General features: G+C 42.4%; 1 protein-coding gene and 2 non-coding genes across 3 annotated transcripts; 2 read left to right on the forward strand and 1 right to left on the reverse strand.

Annotated features, from left to right (window-relative positions):
* Nucleotides 1-4,058: 4,058 nt before the first annotated feature.
* LOC131960929 (U2 spliceosomal RNA) lies at nt 4,059-4,245 on the forward strand. The gene has a single exon (XR_009389795.1). It is a non-coding gene; the product is annotated as a U2 spliceosomal RNA (small nuclear RNA).
* Nucleotides 4,246-4,755: 510 nt separating this feature from the next.
* LOC131959706 (U1 spliceosomal RNA) lies at nt 4,756-4,919 on the forward strand. Its single transcript, XR_009389514.1, has one exon. It is a non-coding gene; the product is annotated as a U1 spliceosomal RNA (small nuclear RNA).
* Nucleotides 4,920-18,566: 13,647 nt separating this feature from the next.
* LOC131988977 (SCAN domain-containing protein 3-like) lies at nt 18,567-20,441 on the reverse strand. Its single transcript, XM_059354126.1, has one exon. The coding sequence runs from the start codon at nt 20,439-20,441 to the stop codon at nt 18,567-18,569; it is 1,875 nt and encodes a 624-aa protein (XP_059210109.1).
* Between the last annotated feature and the right edge of the window lie 1,193 nt (nt 20,442-21,634).

Genomic DNA, 21,634 nt, shown 5'->3' on the forward strand with positions numbered 1-21,634 from the left:
TCTCAGAAAAGAGGGCAAGAGCTGGATACTCCTCAGACAGTCCAACTGTGGAGGAGTCCAGAGTCTTTCCCTCCAATTCCCCAAATGAGGTCTCTTTCCTCAGTATAGCTCTAAGATCAACCCCTAAGGACTCCAGCAGCAAACGAGAGGAGCTTTCAACCCCCGGAGTCCGACAGGGTAGCGGAGCGCAACCCCTTCACCTTTCCCCCATAAGGCTGAAGGAAGAGCTCCATACACAAGCATCAGATCTTAAAAAGACTTTTTAACATTGACTATCCCCTCTGCTTCCTATTAAAATGTCATACGTGTTATTTTTAACCATACTCATGACACTCACCTTCTCTACCATCAATGTGAGAAGTGTGAAGTCGAGAGTTAGAGCCCAGAGTGTTTTATCTTTTCTAGACACTGTTAAGTCAGATGTGTTTTTATTACAGGAGTGTGGCCTCCCCTTTTTAAAGTCATACACACAATGGAAGAATTTATGGCCAAATACATCCCTATGGTCCGGATCAAATGAAAACAAAAATGATGGAGTAGCCATTTTAATTAAAAACCCTCTTGTCTTGGTGAAGGGAAGCACAGTGGTGAGAGATGGCAGGGCACCATTAGTCGTAGGGGGAGATTTTAACTGTATCTTAAGCAGAAATGATAGAAAAGGAGCGGGAGAAGATTTTAAGGTTGACAAAACATCAGTTTTATTGCAGAATATGTGTAGGGATTTTAAACTGCTGGACTGTTTTAAAACAATGCATCCCAGAGAGGAGGGCTTCACCTGGTGCAGTGGTGATGGCACCAGAGCCTCTCGCATAGACTACCTTTTATCCCGTGATTGCCCACCAACTGATGCTAGATTGACACCTGTTTTCTTTTCTGATCACGCTATGCTTTCATGCACCCTCTCACTACCTTCTGGTGTGACTTTTGGAAGTGGTCTGTGGAAGCTCAACTGCTCCCTTTTAAAAGATAGGGAGGTAGTTAGGCAGTTCAGGGAGCAGTACCAAGAGTGGCAGACCCTTCAAGACTTTTACGAGACACGTGCACACTGGTGGGAAATGGTGAAGGGAAGGACTCAGACTTTCTTTAGACAGGTAGGGAAGAAGAAAAAGGATAAGGAAAAACGATGCATGCTGGGACTGCAAAAAAGACTTCAGCGCTATTTTAATCTAAACCAACAGGGGATGGATTTTAATGAAGAGATTAAACAAATCAAAAGAGAAATGTTGGTTTTAGCAGAAATTAAAAGTAAAGGCATCATAATAAGAAGCAAAGAAAGGGACATAGAAGAAGGGGAAAAATGCACAAGATACTTTTTTAAGAAAATTTTAAGTAAAGGGGGAACCATTTTAAAACTGAAAAACCAGCAGGGAAATACAGCAGAATCAACAAAAGAAATCAAGGAGCATATTGAACATTTCTACACTGAACTATATGAAGAAAAGCCCGTAAGAAATGACACCATCAGGGAAGTTTTAAAATCAATTGAAAAAACAATAAGCAACAGTGTGCTTTTAACCCAGGATTTTACTATGTTTGAGCTAAATAAATGCTTCCAGAGTTTTAAACCAGGGAAGTCTCCAGGAGAAGATGGGCTACCTCTTGAATTTTATTCGACCTTTTGGGACATTTTAGCACCTGACTTGCTTGCTGTTTTTATGGACTTGGAGCAACTTGACCGACTTCCTGATAGTTTTAGAGTAGGGATAGTGACCCTCCTCCACAAAGACAAAGACAAGACGGACTTAAGGAACTGGAGACCGATCACACTTTTAAATGTTGACTGTAAATTTTTTAGCAAAATTTTAGCATCACGTATGTCCTTGTTTTTAGATGAGCTAATCCACCCGGATCAAGCCTGTGCCGTCCCGGGGAGGAAGATCACTGACAGCCTCGTACTGATCCGAGACACCATCTGTTATGCGAGAGACAGAAACATCCGGCTAATAGTCCTAAATTTAGACTTTGAGAAAGCCTTTGATCGGGTCTCGCACCAGTACCTCTTTGAGGTACTGCCAAAAATGGGGTTCCCAGAGAGGTTTGTAGCTTGGGTGGGATTGCTGTACAGGGACATAACCAGCAGATTCGTCGTTAACGGGCATCTGACAAACGCAGTCAATATAAACTGCGGTGTCCGTCAGGGTTGTCCGTTATCTGCCCTCCTCTACGTTACTTGTATAGAACCACTGGCACAGGTCTTGAGAAGGGACAAATGGATCAACGGGGTAAGAGTCCCAGGGAGTGGGGGACTCGTATCCAAATGCATTTTATATATGGACGACATTAACATTTTATGCACTGATCTTTTATCTGTCAACAGGACGATGGACGTGACTGACTGGTTTGGACAGGCCTCTGGGTCAAAGCTAAACCGAAATAAGACCCAAGCCCTTTTATATGGACCATGGACTGCCAACGAGACGACAGGACTCCCCCTGACTGTGACACAAACGGACCTAAAAATACTCGGGGTCAAATTCGATAGGGAGGGGGGAGGGAAAACAAATTGGCCAGACATGGTAGGGAAAGTCAGACAGAAACTTGGGTACTGGGGATTGAGGGGACTGACTTTGGAAGGAAAGGTTTTAATCATCAAGGCAGTGATTTTACCTTTGCTTTTACTAATCAGTTCTGTTTTTATCCCACCCAGGAGAGTTTTATTAGATCTTGACCGAGCTGTGTTTTACTTCCTGTGGGGCTCCAAGTGGGAAAGACTCGCCAGGACGGTGATGAAATCGCCAAAGGAGAAAGGAGGAAAAGGAGTCCCGGACCTGAACCTGTTTTTAGGAAGCAGATATACAGCAAGTCACATCAAAGCCGCCATAGCCCCATCCAGAAACCCCAAAACGGCAGCAATGACAAGGTTCTGGATGGGGTCCTACCTAAGAAACCTAAAGCTTTTAAACCCTGATCTAAAAGTACCTGTGTCTTTTAACCTGCCGCCAGCCTATGCTTTTATTAAGACATTTTTAAAGCATTTTAACCTGGAGCAGGAGGAGTTGCATGTTTTATCTCACCATCGTCTTTTGATATCTGTTGTACAGGAGCGGGAACCAGTGTGTCCAGTGCGTGGGCTTGCATTTGGTGAGCCCTCAACAGTTTGGCACAACGTGAACCATTCCGCTCTCCCAAACAGACTCCGGGACCTGTCATGGATGGTGGCTCATGAGATCCTCCCAGTCAGGTCCGTAATGCACTCCCGGGGCATGGCAACGCTCTCAACCTGCCCCCGACCAGGCTGTGGAGAGCCTGAGTCAGTGAGACATCTGCTCTGGGAGTGCAGCGCTGCTGTAGACCTGTGGGCAATGGCCGGCTCCTTACAATTCCCGTACTTACCAGCAAGGGAGGTCCTTACAGCACAACTGGTGCTGTATGGGGTGGGCCACAGAAGCCGAACGGGCAACTTCGCGAATCAGTGGCTCACCCTAGCCCCCATAAAAGAAGCCATATGGACCTCCAGAGACTTGCTGGTAAGAAGGCGCAAGCAGATCCCCCCCGTGGCTGTGATCCGGATGGCAGCAGCAATGGCCCATGCGGCCAGAGCTGCAGGCGGCAGGCCTAGGACACAGCCACAAAGAAGAATCGCCTCTGCGCCCATTCGGACGAAGGAGCCGGAGCCACACAGGAAAAGGTCTCAGCAGCGACGGCCTGACTCTCCGGGTGAGGCAGGTGGGAAGGAGCAAAAGGGTGAGGATCTCCTCTGAGCACCAACACAGCATCCCGGAAGGAAACTGATTGGGGGAGCGGAATGAGTGTATCCTTGCGAAGACACACTGCGCTCCTGTACAACAGCAGACATTGTCAAACCTTTCAACAAATGAACTCCTATTTTAAAGGCTTTTAACATGGACTCTTAAACAAGCTGACACATGTAATATATTGTATATTTTATGTAACTTATTACAACTTATTTTCTGTATGACCTTTTAATTCGTTTTAACGTTTTAATATGGTTTTACAGATTTTGCAGAATTGTTGTATTTAAGTCTATTTATTGTATTTTAAAAAAAACTGAATTTACGTGTGGTATTGATGTGAAACTACTGTAAAATGTTTTTGGAATAAGTGTCAATAAAATTTTTCGAAAGAAAAAAATCTGTTCTTATCAGTTTAATATCTGATACGTCCCCTACCCGGGGACCATATATTAAATTGATTTTTGGAACTGGGAGATGGAATAGGGGCTTGCTCCGTCCACTCCACGCATCGACCTGGTATTGCAGTACTTCCGGGAACGGTGCACCCCTCCTCTCTATGTGAAATGTAAAGCACGTTCGTTCCTCTGCCTGCTCTCTCAGCTTGCGGAACTCTGCCTTCCTGTGTGGCTGATGCTGTTAGCCTGAGTATTGCCCAACCTTCTTTCTGCCCCTGGGCTATGCCAGGGCAAATGTAATAGTTTGCCAACGTGACGCTCCGTGTTGGATTTGGATACGGGGACAATGAGCAGGCCTGTCCCAGCCGATGATGTGGACTCACAATATGTGTACACTTGTTAATGCTCCAATTTCATAGTGACATTCAGTGGGCGTGAACCTTTCTGCAGTGTCCATGACTCTCATTTTAAGTGCAGGAGGCAGCAAAAGGGAGACACGTGAAATGCATGCCTGTGCCCATAACATGAATCAAACAGGTCACTGTTTCCCAGTCTGCTTTCCACTGACCCGACATGTCAGGAGGAAGACAAACACATGCCTTCAGCACCATCAGTCAGCGTGGCGTGTCTGCTACAGGGCAGCCGATCTCTGAGCTGTGCAACTCATACTTACCTGGCAGGGGAGACACCATGATCACGAAGGTGGTTCACCCAGGGCGAGGCTCAGCCATTGCACTCCGGCCGAGCTGACCTCTGCGAATTCCCCAAATGTGGGAATCTCGACTGCATAATTTCTGGTAGTGGGGGACTGCGTTCGCGCTCTCCCCTGACATATACTGTGAAAATTAAAACAAGAGGCAACCCTCAAGTCATTCACGGGGGCTGTAAGCATTTTAGGCTGCTTGAAACGAAGCAGAGCTTACACGGTGATGCCGAGCATCAGTAAGCAGTGGTAGTACAGTACAATGGGCATATGTACGTTCAAGTGCCTGGAAATTGAAGCCCACTTCCGGATTGCTACCTTTGCGTTGAGCAACATATGCGCTAATACAAGCGCAGGAAAGCACACAGGCCTGTTGGTAAATCTTTGTCATCTTTGGTAAAACATGCGGTATTGGCTTTGCTGCTGAAATGTGCATCAGCTGCACTTTGGTGGCATGTCCACCAGGGGCTGTCAGTGCTTGATTTGCTTTCAAAAACACTGACACTGCGTCACGAACTCTAGCAACAAGCAGAGTGCCTTTTCACCCAGAGAGAGCCACAATTTGCACATTTGCTTCTCTAAGAGAACATACTTTGGAGCGATTCTGAGAGGTTTTCCTCCACTGTCGTTGGTGGTACTCTTACTCGCGCTTCCCGAAACTGCTACTTGGGTTTTGAGAACCGGCATTGAGAGTGAGTGTGCAGCCAATCCGCCCTTCACCTCCGACCCTTTGACGGCATTGCTTCTCGGCCTTTTGGCTAAGACTGCGATCGCTTCTATTCGGTTGTCAAACCTCAGCCTGGCAGTGGCTCTGGTGCTTAGCCGGTGGAAGTAAATTGTGCTGTATATGTGAATAAGAACGGATACTTTTGTAAGTGTAGTAAGAGAAAGATGGTAAACCCCTGGGTCCAATGTCAAGACTTGACTTTTCCAGGAGGTTTATACAAAAAATATTGAAGTTTCGACCTGAGGACATCAACTGTATTGTGACGCTACGATGAACAAAGGTTTTGATGTAAGCTTTCGCACGGCCATGACTTTTCGAGAATTTTGCAACCGGTTTGAGACTGAGAAACCCCAGTTCTCCGCTTTCAACGTAGAGAAGCTGACTGACAATACATTTAAAACTGTCATTGTCAAGATGTTCAATGAAACAGTGAATGCGGACGACATTTGTCATTGGCTGGGTAGATTTTGCACTGTGAAAGGCCAGGCTACCAAGGTGAGAGATGAAGATGGCATTTGGACTTGTGCCTGGAGGGTCCCCATCCAACAATGGCAGGACCCCCAGGGCTTCCAGGGCTTGAAACATCTGCCATCCGTGATAGTCTTGGGTAACAACAGGGGCTACATCCACTACCAGGGACAGCCCAAGCTCTGCCGCAAGTGTGGTGAGCAAGGGCACCTGGTAGAAGCATGCCAGAAAACAGTGTGTGGTAAATGCAGAGAAATTGGTCATACCTTTGAGGAATGTACCAATGGCAGAAAGTGCAATCTTTGTGGAGAAACAAACCACCTCTTCAGAGATTGCCCAAAGTCTTTTGCCAACAAACTGAAAGCCACAAAACAAAATGGCAGACAAGAGGAGCCATTTCAAGAGCTGTTTGAGGATGGGCTTGAAAATTCAAACCTCCCGCCAAAACCTGTGACTGGTGAACAGGAATCAGGTGAGGTGGGAGAAGGGGAGGGGCCTGCATGTGCCACACTGATAGAGAACGGAGAAGAAGGGGCAATGCAGGCAGAAGGCGGAGCTTGTTCAGAAAAGGAAAAGGAACAGCCACAGGATGACAGTGAGGATGCCTCCCTCCCCAACGCCCAAGAAGCTAAGAGGCCCTTATCGGAATTGTCTTCTGAGTCTCCTGGAGTCTCAGAAAAGAGGGCAAGAGCTGGATACTCCTCAGACAGTCCAACTGTGGAGGAGTCCAGAGTCTTTCCCTCCAATTCCCCAAATGAGGTCTCTTTCCTCAGTATAGCTCTAAGATCAACCCCTAAGGACTCCAGCAGCAAACGAGAGGAGCTTTCAACCCCCGGAGTCCGACAGGGTAGCGGAGCGCAACCCCTTCACCTTTCCCCCATAAGGCTGAAGGAAGAGCTCCATACATAAGCATCAGATCTTAAAAAGACTTTTTAACATTGAATATCCCCTCTGCTTCCTATTAAAATGTCATACGTGTTATTTTTAACCATACTCATGACACTCACCTTCTCTACCATCAATGTGAGAAGTGTGAAGTCGAGAGTTAGAGCCCAGAGTGTTTTATCTTTTCTAGACACTGTTAAGTCAGATGTGTTTTTATTACAGGAGTGTGGCCTCCCCTTTTTAAAGTCATACACACAATGGAAGAATTTATGGCCAAATACATCCCTATGGTCCGGATCAAATGAAAACAAAAATGATTGAGTAGCCATTTTAATTAAAAACCCTCTTGTCTTGGTGAAGGGAAGCACAGTGGTGAGAGATGGCCGGGCACTTTTAGCACAATTGACTTTTATGGGAAAGGATTTTAACATCCTAAATATTTATGGTTTTATAGACAAAAATGACAGGTATGACTTTTTAGAAGACTTGCAGTCCCACATGCTAGGCAGGGCACCATTAGTCGTAGGGGGAGATTTTAACTGTATTTTAAGCAGAAATGATAGAAAAGGAGCGGGAGAAGATTTTAAGGTTGATAAAACATCAGTTTTATTGCAGAATATGTGTAGGGATTTTAAACTGCTGGACTGTTTTAAAACAATGCATCCCAGAGAGGAGGGCTTCACCTGGTGCAGTGGTGATGGCACCAGAGCCTCTCGCATAGACTACCTTTTATCCCGTGATTGCCCACCAACTGATGCTAGATTGACACCTGTTTTCTTTTCTGATGAATGAATGAATGAATGAATGAATGAACCTTTATTGTCATTGCACAGAGTACAAGTACAGTACAACAAAATTAAGCCATCAACCCGTCCAGAACGCATAATACACCAACAAACAATATCACAAGGTAGACAGGACAGGAAGACAGGGTGAGAAGAGAGATAAAATACAGCACACATGGGGAGAGGAAAGGAGGAAAAAAGCATGAAAAAAACCTCAGCAACATGGCATGGTACACTTTCACAACATGAATAGACGTATGACGTGCGGGGGGGGGGGGGGGGGGGGGGCAGCATAGCCAGGCGGCCATCCGGACCTGCAGCCATTTGCGGCGCTGTTCACAGACCCGCCTGTCTCGCTGGGGGTATGAAGCGTCGAAGGCGTGGGTTGGGGGGTGGTTGGGGGAGGGATGTATGCATATCAGTATATGTGGAAGTTCGTGTATAGGCCTGAGACCCGCCTTTGTCAAGCACCAAACACTTCGTCTCAGTTCGCTGGAATAACAAAAGCGATAAGCCTGGACGTTGCTAAGGAGATGACCTTCCTTCCTGGGCCAGAGCAAAGGCAGACAGTTCAACAGGTGGTAGTGGAGTCGAGAGGGGGGGAGGATGGGATGGTAGTGTCTCGCTACATTCCTCAGCAGGGAAGATTAGCAACGGCCTTCGAGCCAAGGCTGTTGTTTGGGGAAGCCAGATAAGATTGGAATTTGAGCTGTGGGTGGAAGTGGCAGCGATTTTCTGCTACTAATCCTGTCGATGGTAAAAATGTCCCTCCTGATCTCCAGATCGATCCCTTTCCAGGGCTGCCACCTTTTCCTGGATGGTATCCATGGTGCGGTTTATAACCACAGTCTGAGTTCCGACAGCCCTGGCCATACATTCAATCATCACGGGCAGCTTAATGGGGCCTTTTACAGCTGACACCATTTCCTTTGTGTTTCGATAAACCAGAGCAAGGCCCAATCCAATCACGCTATGCTTTCATGCACCCTCTCACTACCTTCTGGTGTGACTTTTGGAAGTGGTCTGTGGAAGCTCAACTGCTCCCTTTTAAAAGATAGGGAGGTAGTTAGGCAGTTCAGGGAGCAGTACCAAGAGTGGCAGACCCTTCAAGACTTTTACGAGACACGTGCACACTGGTGGGAAATGGTGAAGGGAAGGACTCAGACTTTCTTTAGACAGGTAGGGAAGAAGAAAAAGGATAAGGAAAAACGATGCATGCTGGGACTGCAAAAAAGACTTCAGCGCTATTTTAATCTAAACCAACAGGGGATGGATTTTAATGAAGAGATTAAACAAATCAGCCGATGTGTTTTTTGATTTGTTGTTGTGTTTTTTGATTTGCTGTATTGTTTTTTGATTTGCCATTGTGTTTTTTGATTTGTTGTTGTGTTTTTTGATTTGCTGTTGTGTTTTTTGATTTGTTGATGTGTTTTCTGATTTGCCGTTGTGATTTGCACTTCAGGGCCACCGTACTGTTCAGAACATGGTCATAATCAGTTTGACAGGGCCTCTGACTGCATCTCTGCATCTGGCCACATGGAGCGTTACAGCCCTGAGCCACGACGGCAGAGAAGTAACCAGAGCTACAGAGAACGCTTTTGAAATCAGACAGGATAGTCAATTTCTGTACTGACAGCAGAACAAATGCTGATTCAGTACCTCACCTTTCTCTTCCTCTTTTGCAGTTTCTTAGGTAAACTTGTGTTTGTTAGCAACAGCAGCAAATTTCAGTTAATTTAACCCAGTAATAGTCAGACATTGTCCTATTAACTGAGTTAAAACCTAAATTCTGATTGGACTAAAGCACCACTGTCTAATTTTACATGTACACTTGGACAACTCCTCGTTAGTACCTTCTCAGTGAGACAGCTTTTGTTTAACATTAGCTTAGGATACACTACCATGACATCACAATAAGTCATACATAGTACCACACCCTTCTCTCCTCTCACCTAACAATAGTACATAACTAACATTTTTCTCACTAACCCTGATGATGAAATGTGTAGTTATTGTTCCACCATGTCATTACAGTTGTGTGTATCTGGATGTTGTTTTAACTACTGTCCTTGCTTAGCCAAGATAGATAGCCAATAACTGCCCAGACATTACAAACTGAATGAACTGACAACTGTGGATTACCTGTTGTTAGCTCGTAGAATCACACGTCAAGTGGAATTCTTCGACCGAAAAGGGGGATGTTGGGATTCTACCACAGGTGAATTTTGGGTTCATTTGTGGACTTTAACATTTGTGGACTAAATGGAACATTTTTCTTGAGTCAACTCAACAAAATGACAGAACCTCCATTTTGTCCCCTCTCAAGAACTTCAGTTCCCAGAATGCACTGCATTTACGACACCTTCCAGGTGTCGTGTCATTGGTCAAGGCACTCTTGACACCACAGGAGGTCCACTGGCCTGCTATAAAGGAGACAGTCCTCCCTGTTTTCTCTCTCTCTCTCGACCGTTCCTGCTTGGAATGATCTCCTTCAGGAGGGGATCCAGAGGCCTGGATCCACCACCCGCTCTCTCTCTCCACCACTCCTGCTTGGGGAAGCAGATCCAGAGGCCTGGATCCACCAGCCCTACCCCCTCACCCCCCGCAGAGTCCTGCTGAGGTGAGACCTCTTCTCTTCTCTTCTCTTCAAGCTTCAAGAATCTCCTTTTCATAAGGAATTCTGAACAACTGCAACTCTGACCTTCTCTGCACACCAAAGTTGCATTAATGAACACAAAGTTCATTGCATCTGTCAGAGAAAGCTCTAATTCAACAACAAGGACAACCAGCAACTTAATTTGCAAGATGGCAAATTATTGAACTCAACTTCCTTCTTCCACTCCTCTGCTGAAAAGGATTCCCCCCCTTTTTCAACGGACTCGTGAGTAAGGTAACTGGGCTTAGATAAGAAATCAGCAAGGACTTTAGCAACAAGGATTTGACCTGTGATTAATGATTTGGTTTATATGTGTGTTTTAAGTATATTTATGTGATATTCGTGTTACGACCAAAGTTGTATGTTAATCTTGCTTTATACAGACAGTCAGTCTTAATGCAACTAACTATACTAACCTTTGACCTGCTCACACACTGATTAAATTAATTGGAGCTGAACACAGCTCACCCTGCCACATGACCAGGGCCTGACCGTCACCTGGCTCAGAGCTGGAGTTTTACGACTCATTGTTTGAGGAGTGGCAACCCCCCCCTCACACACACGTTTTCCTCTCTTTTGTAATGTAGTTATCTATTTTATAAATGTGTGCTTTTATTTGCTTTACTTGTTTAGAATAAATACCTTTTGATTACAAATGCTGTCTATTTAATGTTGTACATTATGAACGATATGCTAGCCTCTGCTGTGTCAAGAATTCACGATTCCTTCAACCACTATTAAATATTAATATGGTAATTTGATTATAATTATATTCATAATTAATAATCAGTGTTCCAAATTGATAGTTTAATAACTTTATGAGACTGATTTAGGTGAATTGGCTATATTTTCTCTGTTTACAGAGTGGTGCCCCTTTTTACGAGCTGACTTAGAGTAAATCAAGTCATATCATTTCTTATAATTACTTATTATTTATGATAATTATTAATAATTCTTATAGCCATCTAACCACACTTTTGAAACGTGAGATCCACACAAGTGTTGCTCAGGTTCATCCCTGCATATTTGGTATCCTTATGGAAGGGATAGCATTCATGATAACGCCCTTTTTGTAATATATTTGACACCCTGTGCAAGGTCATCATTTATTCATAAAAGAGCCATCCTTAATTACCAACATTTTTGGTGATCCTTGATGAAGGCAATTCGTATCTGTAACTAGATGCTCCAACATAGTTGACGCCCCATTGCGTAATTACAACAACTGTAAGGAAGAGTGGGTGCGACCACGATCTGGGTGTCTAATGTTTATGTTATGTACATAATTTAATTTTTTTTTTACCCATTACTTTGAACAAAGTAAGGACAGAGGACAGAACTCTCCACTTACCACACCTGGTAGATTATAATGTTCATACCTTATGATCTGAGAGGGCTATCACAGTCATTAAAAAAGTTATGACTGGCTTTAAACCTATAAAAATGTAAAAAAAAAAAAAAATTTTGAGGCTGACACTCGCGGCATATGTGCATCTGCAGCCACAAACCTCACAGTAAACAAAACATATGCAGTACAGCATTGTGGAAAGCACATCTGCTGAAGTTTGTTCTATCCTTTTGATATCAGAACTGTTAGTGGAACAGGAGGCAAAGCCAAATATCCAAAAATATAAAAGCCTTCAAAAAGTTAACTTTTCATATGTCCCCTTTAATCACTATGAAATAAACAGGCAGCGACTGCCAATTCTTTTATGTTTATTTTATAAGAGAACATTTCACATAGTTGACAGCCTAAAGGAGATCAAATCATTACAATTAGTCCAAAATAATAATTATATCGTCTTTAGTCACTCTTGTCACTATTCATATAAAAGATAACTTTTAAGTTTTGCGGGTGAGGACATCGACAACAAGGCCAACGGCAGATTCAACAAAGGAATGCTTTCACAGAAAAAAAAATCAGGATGACCTCAGAAGGAAACGGAAACAGAAGTAAACATGTTTTGTCAACATGGATGACAATGCAATGCAAGTTGGCCGAAATGCTATTTTCAACTCGTGAACATTTTACCAAACCTAAACGACCCCCTTCCAAAAAAAAAAAAAATGTCACTAACGCCCCCCTATGTTCTTAGAACGCCCCCTAGGAGTCTGTACCACCCCTGTTGAGAAACCATAATCTAAACTCTGGAGAATTCTTGGCACAGATGGAATGCTTCCACCAGGACAGTTTTAAATTCATTGTATGATGTCATGTGTTTCACAGGGAAGGTTATGGTGTTACTGCAAGCAGCAATAGATGGATAGCATATTCTGTGATCCCCAAAGTCTGTCTGGCAGTGATGATTGAATTTGATAGTTACATTGAAATGTCTCCTCTCTTCCTTCAGGACAGGAAGATGGCCTTGCCCAGTAATCCACTGGAGAAATGTTTTTGGAGACAATTAGGGAAGTGCATCTCTCTCCATCACAGATTCTGTTAAGAGTGAAATTAAAGGCAATGAGGAAAGCATGTAACATTTTATGTGATTGATATAGCAGAAATCATAAAAAAGATACCCTGCCCTAAAAAACAAAGTTACAAGTACAAAGTTACCTCTCAATTATCACTTTACACAGAAGAATGCTGTGTTGTCTTATCAGTAGAAATCATACCCTCTACAAGTATTCTTAAGTTTTATAGTTATTGTGGTGTGTTTGGGACAGTTTTGCATGTTTTTTAGTAGAGTCCAGACAAAATTAAACCCAAGTGCACACTTTTGTGATGTAAACTCAGCATTCTGGTCAAATCTGACAGTAATCAGCCGTCTGCAGGGTTGTGAGGACGTTCACACTTCTTTATTTGTGCCTTAGAATAGTACCACTTAAAAAGAATTGTACTTTCCCCCCCATTTCTCCAAATCACAACTTTAGTCTCACAGCGCAGCTATTCTGTATGCTGCTCGACCACTGTTCTATCTTCCTCATCCTCAACGATTTTAAATTCTGTTTGTAAATACGGACAGAGAAAGCTGCATAACCTCCCTTAAATAGAATACTTTTGAAGGAGATGATGTACTGTACTTACAAAGTATTACATATTGTAAATCTGTAATATTTGGTAACTTAATTGAGTTATTGAGTTTTAGCAAAAAAAAAATGTGTCAATACCAGAGTCAAATTTTTGTTTTACCTTGCTCCAGTTCCTGGAGGAAATCCTGCAGGTGATTCATAACCATTACCTCCACTGTTTCCTGGTTTGTGCCTCTTTCACTGTACTGTGCTTGGCACACAGACAGTACGAAGTCTGCATCAGCCTGTTAAATGAACGTAAAAAGGGCATAATTTTGTCATATGTTACAGAGGGCTAATATATATATATATATATATATATATATATATATATATATATAAAAGGTTTGGCCTACTTGCCAGCTGTGTTGTAAATCCTAGGACAGAAATAAGACTCCTGATGGGACAGAAAGCATACATCATAAAATTCTATTTGTGGTGCACTTACCGTCATCTCAAGACCCGGCACAAACAAAGGCTGACAGACATCAGGGTATTTGGCCATGAGGTCTGACAAGCCATACAGCTTCAACCCGTCTCATATTTGAAGCAGCATTGGCAGCAGCCTCAGGTTGTCATGGAGGACAATCGCATTGTTTTGATATTAATCACATGCACACACAAACAAACAGGCAGAAACACATGAAACTACATTATAAAAAAGCGTCAGAGATTCGATAAATGACACACTACAAAACTTTAGGTATTAAATGTAATGATGTTTTAAGTTTAAAGGGATAGTTCAACATTTCTGAAAATTCGCCTATTGCCGTAATCTCTATAGTGATATGAGTAAGTACATTACCTACAGCTCTGGGCAGAGTGATTTCACACTTTTTGAACATTAAGCATCAACACCTCCTACATACCGCATTATTTCCTCCCTTCTTCCAATAGAGATTTGTCCTGTGTATCCACAGTTTAATATCTCATTGGTGAGATCTGGAATTGAGGTATCAGTGGCTGCCTCCACCTGAAATTAAAATAGACAACAAACACTGAAGGTATTGTGTAGATACACATCAAGTATAGTAATATGACCATGTATGCTGGTCAGAGAGCTTTGCAAAGGCTCTACAACTGTAACACAATTTGAGCTACAGAAGTGTTAACTGACAGGGTAGTATCAATGACACAAATAGTCAGTGCCCTAATCTATTCTTGTATTGAATGTTCCTCCTGGAGATTAATAAAAGCTTCAAGTGTTTGTACTTTATGTCAAGAAAGACTTACAAAAGCCGATACAAAAGCTCTGTAACTGTGTGCTCAGGAGTTTTTACATAATTGGTGTCTTTAAGGTTGGGCTAACAACTTAACATTTAGGTTCTTACTCTTGAAAGGAGATCTACATATTCTTCATCTCCCACATCATTCTTTTCCATATGCTCAAAATCGATGGACCCTGTGCAAAGGAACCTGTAGCACCACAGCATGAGGTAATTTGGGGTGGTCCTCCTTGGGCCAAGCTGGCAGCCATAACTTCTCCAACAGTCCTGAGAAAACATTAACACAAGTCCTTTTTGAGGCAACTACGAGGAATTTTTGCTTGCATGCGAGCACCACTGCATCAAGTTGTAAAAATCTGCCTTTGAATGGAGGTTGGGCTGCATTTCATAGAGCAACTTCCTACTGGGTTGTACAAGTTATTCATAAAATATAACGATCAAAAAATAAAATGTTATTGCTCTGATTCACTGATTTCCTCTTTTAATATCTACCTCACTATATTAAGGATGCTCTCACTGTCTTTCTCAGTCGTTCGTCATAAGCTGAGAGGAAGCCGAAATACAGTCAAAATTAAGTTTTAATGCAGCAAAGGACATAAAATGCTCCTACCGTGTTGTCCCCTTGTCATAGTAAGTACTGTACTTCATAAAGCTACAGTAGTACATAAGTGTTGCCATAGGTAGTATAGAAGCATCAGTATAAAACTGATGACACTTTCATTACCAGTTCAAATTAACTAGTAGTTTCGTCAAAGAGGTGCTCTCAATGTTATACACATTGATAAAACTATCACCAGGAGTTTCACATGCAGCTCTGTTTTATTTTACCATTTATAACTATCTGCACTCTCATAGCACTGTTTTCACTGCAGGTTTCAGAGCTTTCTCTCTGAAACTGCACCTTATAATCTCCTTGTGAGACAGGATGTGATATTCCCCTCTGCAGTGGGTAGATAACCAAAACAGAGTTAACAGATAGGTCCCTTTTTTCATACACAAGTGAAATAACAAATATTCAAATCAATAATGCTCCCCAACAGCTGTGTATGAGAATGTATGTATGTATATGAGTAAATGAGAAACTGCTTGCTGCCATGTTTTCCATTTGTATTTCAAACCTGATGTGCCAAAATTGCTGTTACAGCTGGCTTATATGGCCCCAAAGAACATAATTGCAGGACAAGGTATATTGTTCATAGCGGTTGACCTGATTTACATCAAGATAACAGACAATTGAACATATACCTGAAATGGCCTTTGTCCAAATCGGACAGAGAATATTTTGGCCTTCTGCCGTGAGGTCAAGATTCGAAGAATCGCTCTTCAAAGCCTGCCACCATACCTTAAACAGGATTAGATGAAACAAGTTCATTTCATGAAAAAATGAAACAATTTGACATCCTGCATACTTGAAAAACATTTCAAATATAACTAAAATGTAAATATGGAACCTTCCAAATAGGGATGGGCATCGGAACCTGGTTCCGAAATTGGAACCGAATTCCAAGTGCATTGTGTTGTAGGATTCGTTTGGAAATGTGAATTTGGTATCCTGATTTTGGTACCTGAATCCTGGCAGGTATGATTGTTTTTTGAGTCGTTCAGAGTGAACAGCGGAGTATTAAGTGCCAGGACCTGTCGGGAGGAGTGCACTATGTCAGACACGCACGCCCCTACAGCTGTTCTTGTTTATTCACTCGCATTCAAGCCATACTGGAAATCGGTGGGAAATCTGAACGCTTCATTACGTGCAGAAGAAAGCAGATGAACCAGCCATTTCCAAAAGACATTTGTTGCACACACAGGATTAATGTGAGGGTGTGCAACTTGTCACAGTGACCAAAGCAATGCCTGAGCAGAGGAATAACCTGAAGGCCGACAAAAACATTAACATAGCAGTTCTAACGTTAGCAAAGGCTGGTGCAAAACAGATAAGCTTACATTTGGCTTTTGTGAACGTTAACATGATAAAGCATACATTTCTGCTAGATTAGCTACAATACAGAGACTGGAAGCACCAACCTGAGCATAAAAACTCTTTTCACAACTGCTCAACTTAACTAAAAAAAGACACTGTCCAGCTACACGAGGACAGAGGGGATTCACAGGATGAAATTTTGTCAGTGAGTACCATGACAAAAAATCCTTAAAATATACTTGATAGTTTTGTTTCAATGATTGTGTGTCATTTGTTTAGATTTTAATGTGAGAATGGGGATTCAAAAAAGATCAGATTCAAAAAGCAGAATGGGATTCGATGAAAATGGTAACAATACCCATCCCTAATTCCTAACTGCTCTCAGATTTTTTTAAATTATACATACCTGTGAGAAATAATTTTCTTAGGGCCCCTGTGTCCACCGCAGCTTCACCTAAAAAGGAGACTTTTAGGGGGTATGATGGGGAGGATTTTTTCTGCAGCTGCCACTGTGCTAAGCCCCTCTCCATCATTTTGTTCCTTGACACTGTTATGTCAAATGTCTTTCCATCTGTGATAACAGCATCCGAAATTGTTCTGATGACATCATCGAGACTCAAGAGGTGGAAGAAGAAAGGAAAGTAATTGTTAATGTTAGTCTAAGATGAGTGAACCATGAATTGACTCACACTTGGGCACAATATGTATAAAGTATATTTCAACTGATTAATCACAAAATACTGAAATTTTTATCCAAAAAAGTCAGGTCCAAATCAAAACTTTTATATCTATCCCTAAAAGTCGAATTACAACAACTTGAATAAATTTGAGAACATGACTATAGGCAGATACATGCTATGCATTTATTCTTTGTCCCTGTAAGTGAAGTAAATATTTTTCATTGAATCAGAAAATGTAAACCTAAAAAGAAAGTCATGTAAAATGAACACATACTTTTCCATTCCACCACTAGGTGATTTTAGGACTTCCACTGTTGATGGAGTCTCCTCCTTACTGTCATATAAAAATGATTAAACCAGGATTATTACTGAGCATTATGTACATTTTCAACAATATTGCAATGATATGATCAAATAAAGCCTTTGTGTTGCATTATGAGTATAAAGTCAAAGTGAAGAAGTTCAATTCTGCTAGAGAGCCTGTGTATCTTCATATTATTAAAGGTTATGCATCACAGAATATACTTCATACATATTCTGATTGGATTTAAATTATATTCATAACAGTGAACAGATAATGCTCTTGTATTTCTCTGACTTTCCTGAACACTTTCCTTAATTACAAATTACACAACTTCTGAAAGGAACTTAATATTTATCAGAAGAAAACTATATTCACCCATCTCCGCATCCACTTGCATGGACCTCCAAGTACTCTATGGCATAGGTCGGCATTAGGCGGCCCGTGGCCCAGATGTGGCCCGCAAGCATTAAACATCTGGCCCGTGAGGTTGTTTGAACTATATTGAACGATAAAGACAAATAATGAAAATAAAAATATAAAATCGGACTGACAGTCTCAAAAATGCTCTTTATTTACAAACTTAATTTTCCAAAACAGAAAAATTTCCTCAGTCTAATAATAATACTTCATCTGGATACGAGGGTGAATACACACATTAGCGATGTGCAGCGTGAACACTCAACATGCAAAAACAAATGAAGTCATTGGACAGCGCCTAGTGCTGAAATTAGCTGAAACTAGTCCACAGGTTGTCTTTCAAACAAAGCACATAGCTAAAACACGACTTCTTTCAAACATGCCAGATATCAAACAGACTGTGAAAAGTAAAACACGAGTTTCAAACATAACGGACTCAAGTTATTTAGGCCTGTCTGTGGTGGCACCAAAAATGTAAACTGATAACAATACAATTGCTCGGTCAAATTGGAGCAAATCAGAACAAAAAGAACGAAGCAAAAATGCTGAATCCACTCGACCATGGGCTGGAGTGCTCGACGCTCCTGAAACGACAGAGCAGACGTGCTACATTTACTGTATGCTTAGTAAGAATTAGGCCTAGTCTACAACGAGACAGTTCAGATTAGACACAATCCGTTGTTTAGATTACTCACCTAGTGTGAAAAGTGGCATCTCCCGCTTGTCACTATTTTCTGGATATCTGGTGAAATAGACGTCACTTTAATCCTCAGGCAGTTCTCGAGATTTTTGTGCGTCAGTCTATTCCTCTCGTGCGTTTTTATTGCATTCATAGCTGAAAAGGACGACTCACACATGTAGGTGGAGGGGAACATGGTCAGAGTGTAAAGTGCGACTGTCTTGAGGTTGCTGTATTCCTCAGAGCATAGTAGGCCTATCCAAAAGGCACACACAGACTCCGCACTTCTTAACGCATCTCGCACAACGGAGGTGGTTTGGAAATCAATAATTTCCATTTCCAGCGCAGCCTGATCTAAAGAGGGGATCGTTTCTTTTGCCAGGGTGGAGAAGTTGTCGGCTGGTTTTACTGCAGGGTCACGTATAAAGTCAATGATGTCTTTTGGGATGGAGTAGTCATCAAACCGAGAAGTGAAGTTGGTTCGTAGCCTCTTGATGAAGTCAACCATCAGCTCCGTCACTTCTCCCGCTGTCCTCTTCAGGGTGCTGAAATGTAGGAGCCTGCCGGTGGATATGTCTGCCTCAAACATCTCAAGCATCCTCGTGAATGACTCCAGTTTTTCAACCATGTCCACGATGGTTTTGTCTCTCCCCTGTAGCTGAAGGTTCAGCTTGTTTAGGTGGCCAAATATGTCAGATAAAAACGCTACATTGGACATGAACTTTCCATCTTCCAGCAGGATAAGGTGGTCACCTGCTGCTTTGTTCTTGCTCATTCCAAGGAACGCCTTGATCTCATTTAGTAGCGCGCAGACGCGATCCAGCGATTTCCCTTTGCTTAACCAGCGCACATCATTGTGAAGCAGTAAGTCAGCGTGGATGGCATCTTCTGATTCAGCCACAAGTTGTCGGAAAAGCCTGTGCTGGGTGCTTGATGTACCTCTGACAAAATTAATGATTTTCATCACTTTGTCCATGACATCCTTAAGTTCGCCACTCAGTCTGGCACAAAGGACACTTTGATGGATGAGGCAGTGCAGCCCGTGGATTTGGGGGGCGAGTTGTTTCAGCCTGCTAACCAGACCTCTGTGCTTTCCGACCATAGCAGGTGCCCCGTCTGTCATGATTAGGTTAACCCTCTCAAATGATAATGAATGCAACTGAAACAACTCTTCCAGTTTCACAAATATAACATCTCCAGTGGTGTGCCCTTCCAATGGAATTAAAGACAGCAGCTCTTCCTTGAAATCCTTCCCATCATAATATCTCACATAAACGCACAACTGGGCTACATCTGTTTTGTCAGTGCTCTCGTCTATGGCTACGGAAAAATAGTTTGCGCGACTGACACCGTCAATAACTGCAGCCTGCACTGCATCGGACAGCACTTCTATGCGGCGGGCAGCGGACCTCGCAGAGAGGGACATCTGCTTCACTGACCCGATCACACTACCCATCGACTTGTCGGTATCCAGTTCCTCCAAAACTGTCACCATCATCTCTTTGAAGACCTCTGCATCAACAAATGGCTTGTTGTGCTTTGCGAGTATCCACGAAGCTTTCAGAGATGCGCTGGTTACCTTCTGTTGGGATGTGAGGCCTCGCACCAGGATCCTGCCGATGTGTGCATAACCACCTTTGAGTGCTTCGATTTTGCGCTTTCGTACCTCTGTCTTTGGAGGGAATGCATGCTTGAAATTAGCATGCTTCGTTTCGTGATGCCGTCTAATATTATACTCTTTGCATACAGAGACACCCTCGTTACAGATCAGGCATGTTGGCTTTGCATTGATAAAACTGGGGAGGATGAAGGCATAGTTCTCTGTCCATTCTTCATGAAAGACCCTGTTATCGCTCATAACTTTTCCCTTGAGCTTTTTTGATAGAGCCATTTTTTGACAGCTAACAGCAACAAGTGGAAAATGCTGTTGCAGCCTTTTTTCTTTTTCTTCTTTTTTTTTTCTCTCAAACAAGTATATAATTAATAGCACCCTCAATGGCCAGTCCACAAATTACACCCACATCAGCCCTCTTGAATGTCTCGTTATAGCCCCCCACCCCCCCGTGGCCCGTCATATAATGGCTTGGAAAATATCTGGCCCGCAGCCAAACTTTATTGCCGACCCCTGCTCTATGGGGTATTGAAGCCCACACACTGCACAAGTAGCCTAAATTCAAACACAGAAAGACAAAAAAAATCATTTTTTATTTCCTATCCTATTACATTACAATTTTACCTTAATAGAACGGTATTGGATGTTTACTTACAGATTCTGCGACTTGTGTGGACCCTGATGCTGACTCTGATGCTGGTGTAGTGTCTGCTATGGTCATCACACCAGGGGTAGGCTCAAATTATATCAGGGGACTCACAGATTAAATCATTCCTTAAAAAAGAAGAGAAAATTTTAAACCTGATCTTGAGGGTTACTTACCTCTTCATGCACAAAGCAGTCATCCCCCGATGAATGCTCCACACATGTCTTTACATGCACTGCGAGTATTTGTAAAGGCATACTTGCCCCGCAGACCCTGCACTCAGCCTTTGGCATCTTACTAAATTCATATGCATCTAAAGGTAAAGGTGAGATATCCACCTCATCCTGCAGTGGAAGAATGTAAATTATGTTTTTCCCTCCTCCCGAGGAATTTTTCAAATATTGGGCATTGTAGCCCTCAGCCTGTGGTGGAATAACAACTAGTTTTCTTCGTCCAGATCCCCCTGAAAAAAAAAGTGAATGAATGAAGAGTAAAATAACAAGTTATTGATTTAGGGCATAGCTTTATTATGTAGACAATACCTAGAGCCTTGTAGAGTAGCCAGCCTCCTGAAATCGTATCCAGTTTGGGGTACTGCATTATTAGCAGTCTGGATATCTGTACAAAACAAAATGCAACTTTAAACACATCAGTCTTTTAGAACTACTTCAGCCTGAAAAATACATATCAAAAAATTATTATTATTATTATTTTTGTTATTAACCCTTTATATATATGCCAATAATTGTATGTAACTCCATTGTTTTTTATCCAAAAAACGATAATTTCCATATAATGCATTTCAATGAGTATTTGCTAATTTTTA

The sequence above is a fragment of the Centropristis striata genome, chromosome 2, assembly GCF_030273125.1.
Source record: "Centropristis striata isolate RG_2023a ecotype Rhode Island chromosome 2, C.striata_1.0, whole genome shotgun sequence".
NCBI lineage: Eukaryota > Metazoa > Chordata > Actinopteri > Perciformes > Serranidae > Centropristis > Centropristis striata.

What these genes read in the sequence shown, in the direction of transcription:
- LOC131988977 (XM_059354126.1), bottom strand. Translation starts at nt 20,441, where the DNA reads ATGGCTCTATCAAAAAAGCTCAAGGGAAAAGTTATGAGCGATAACAGG.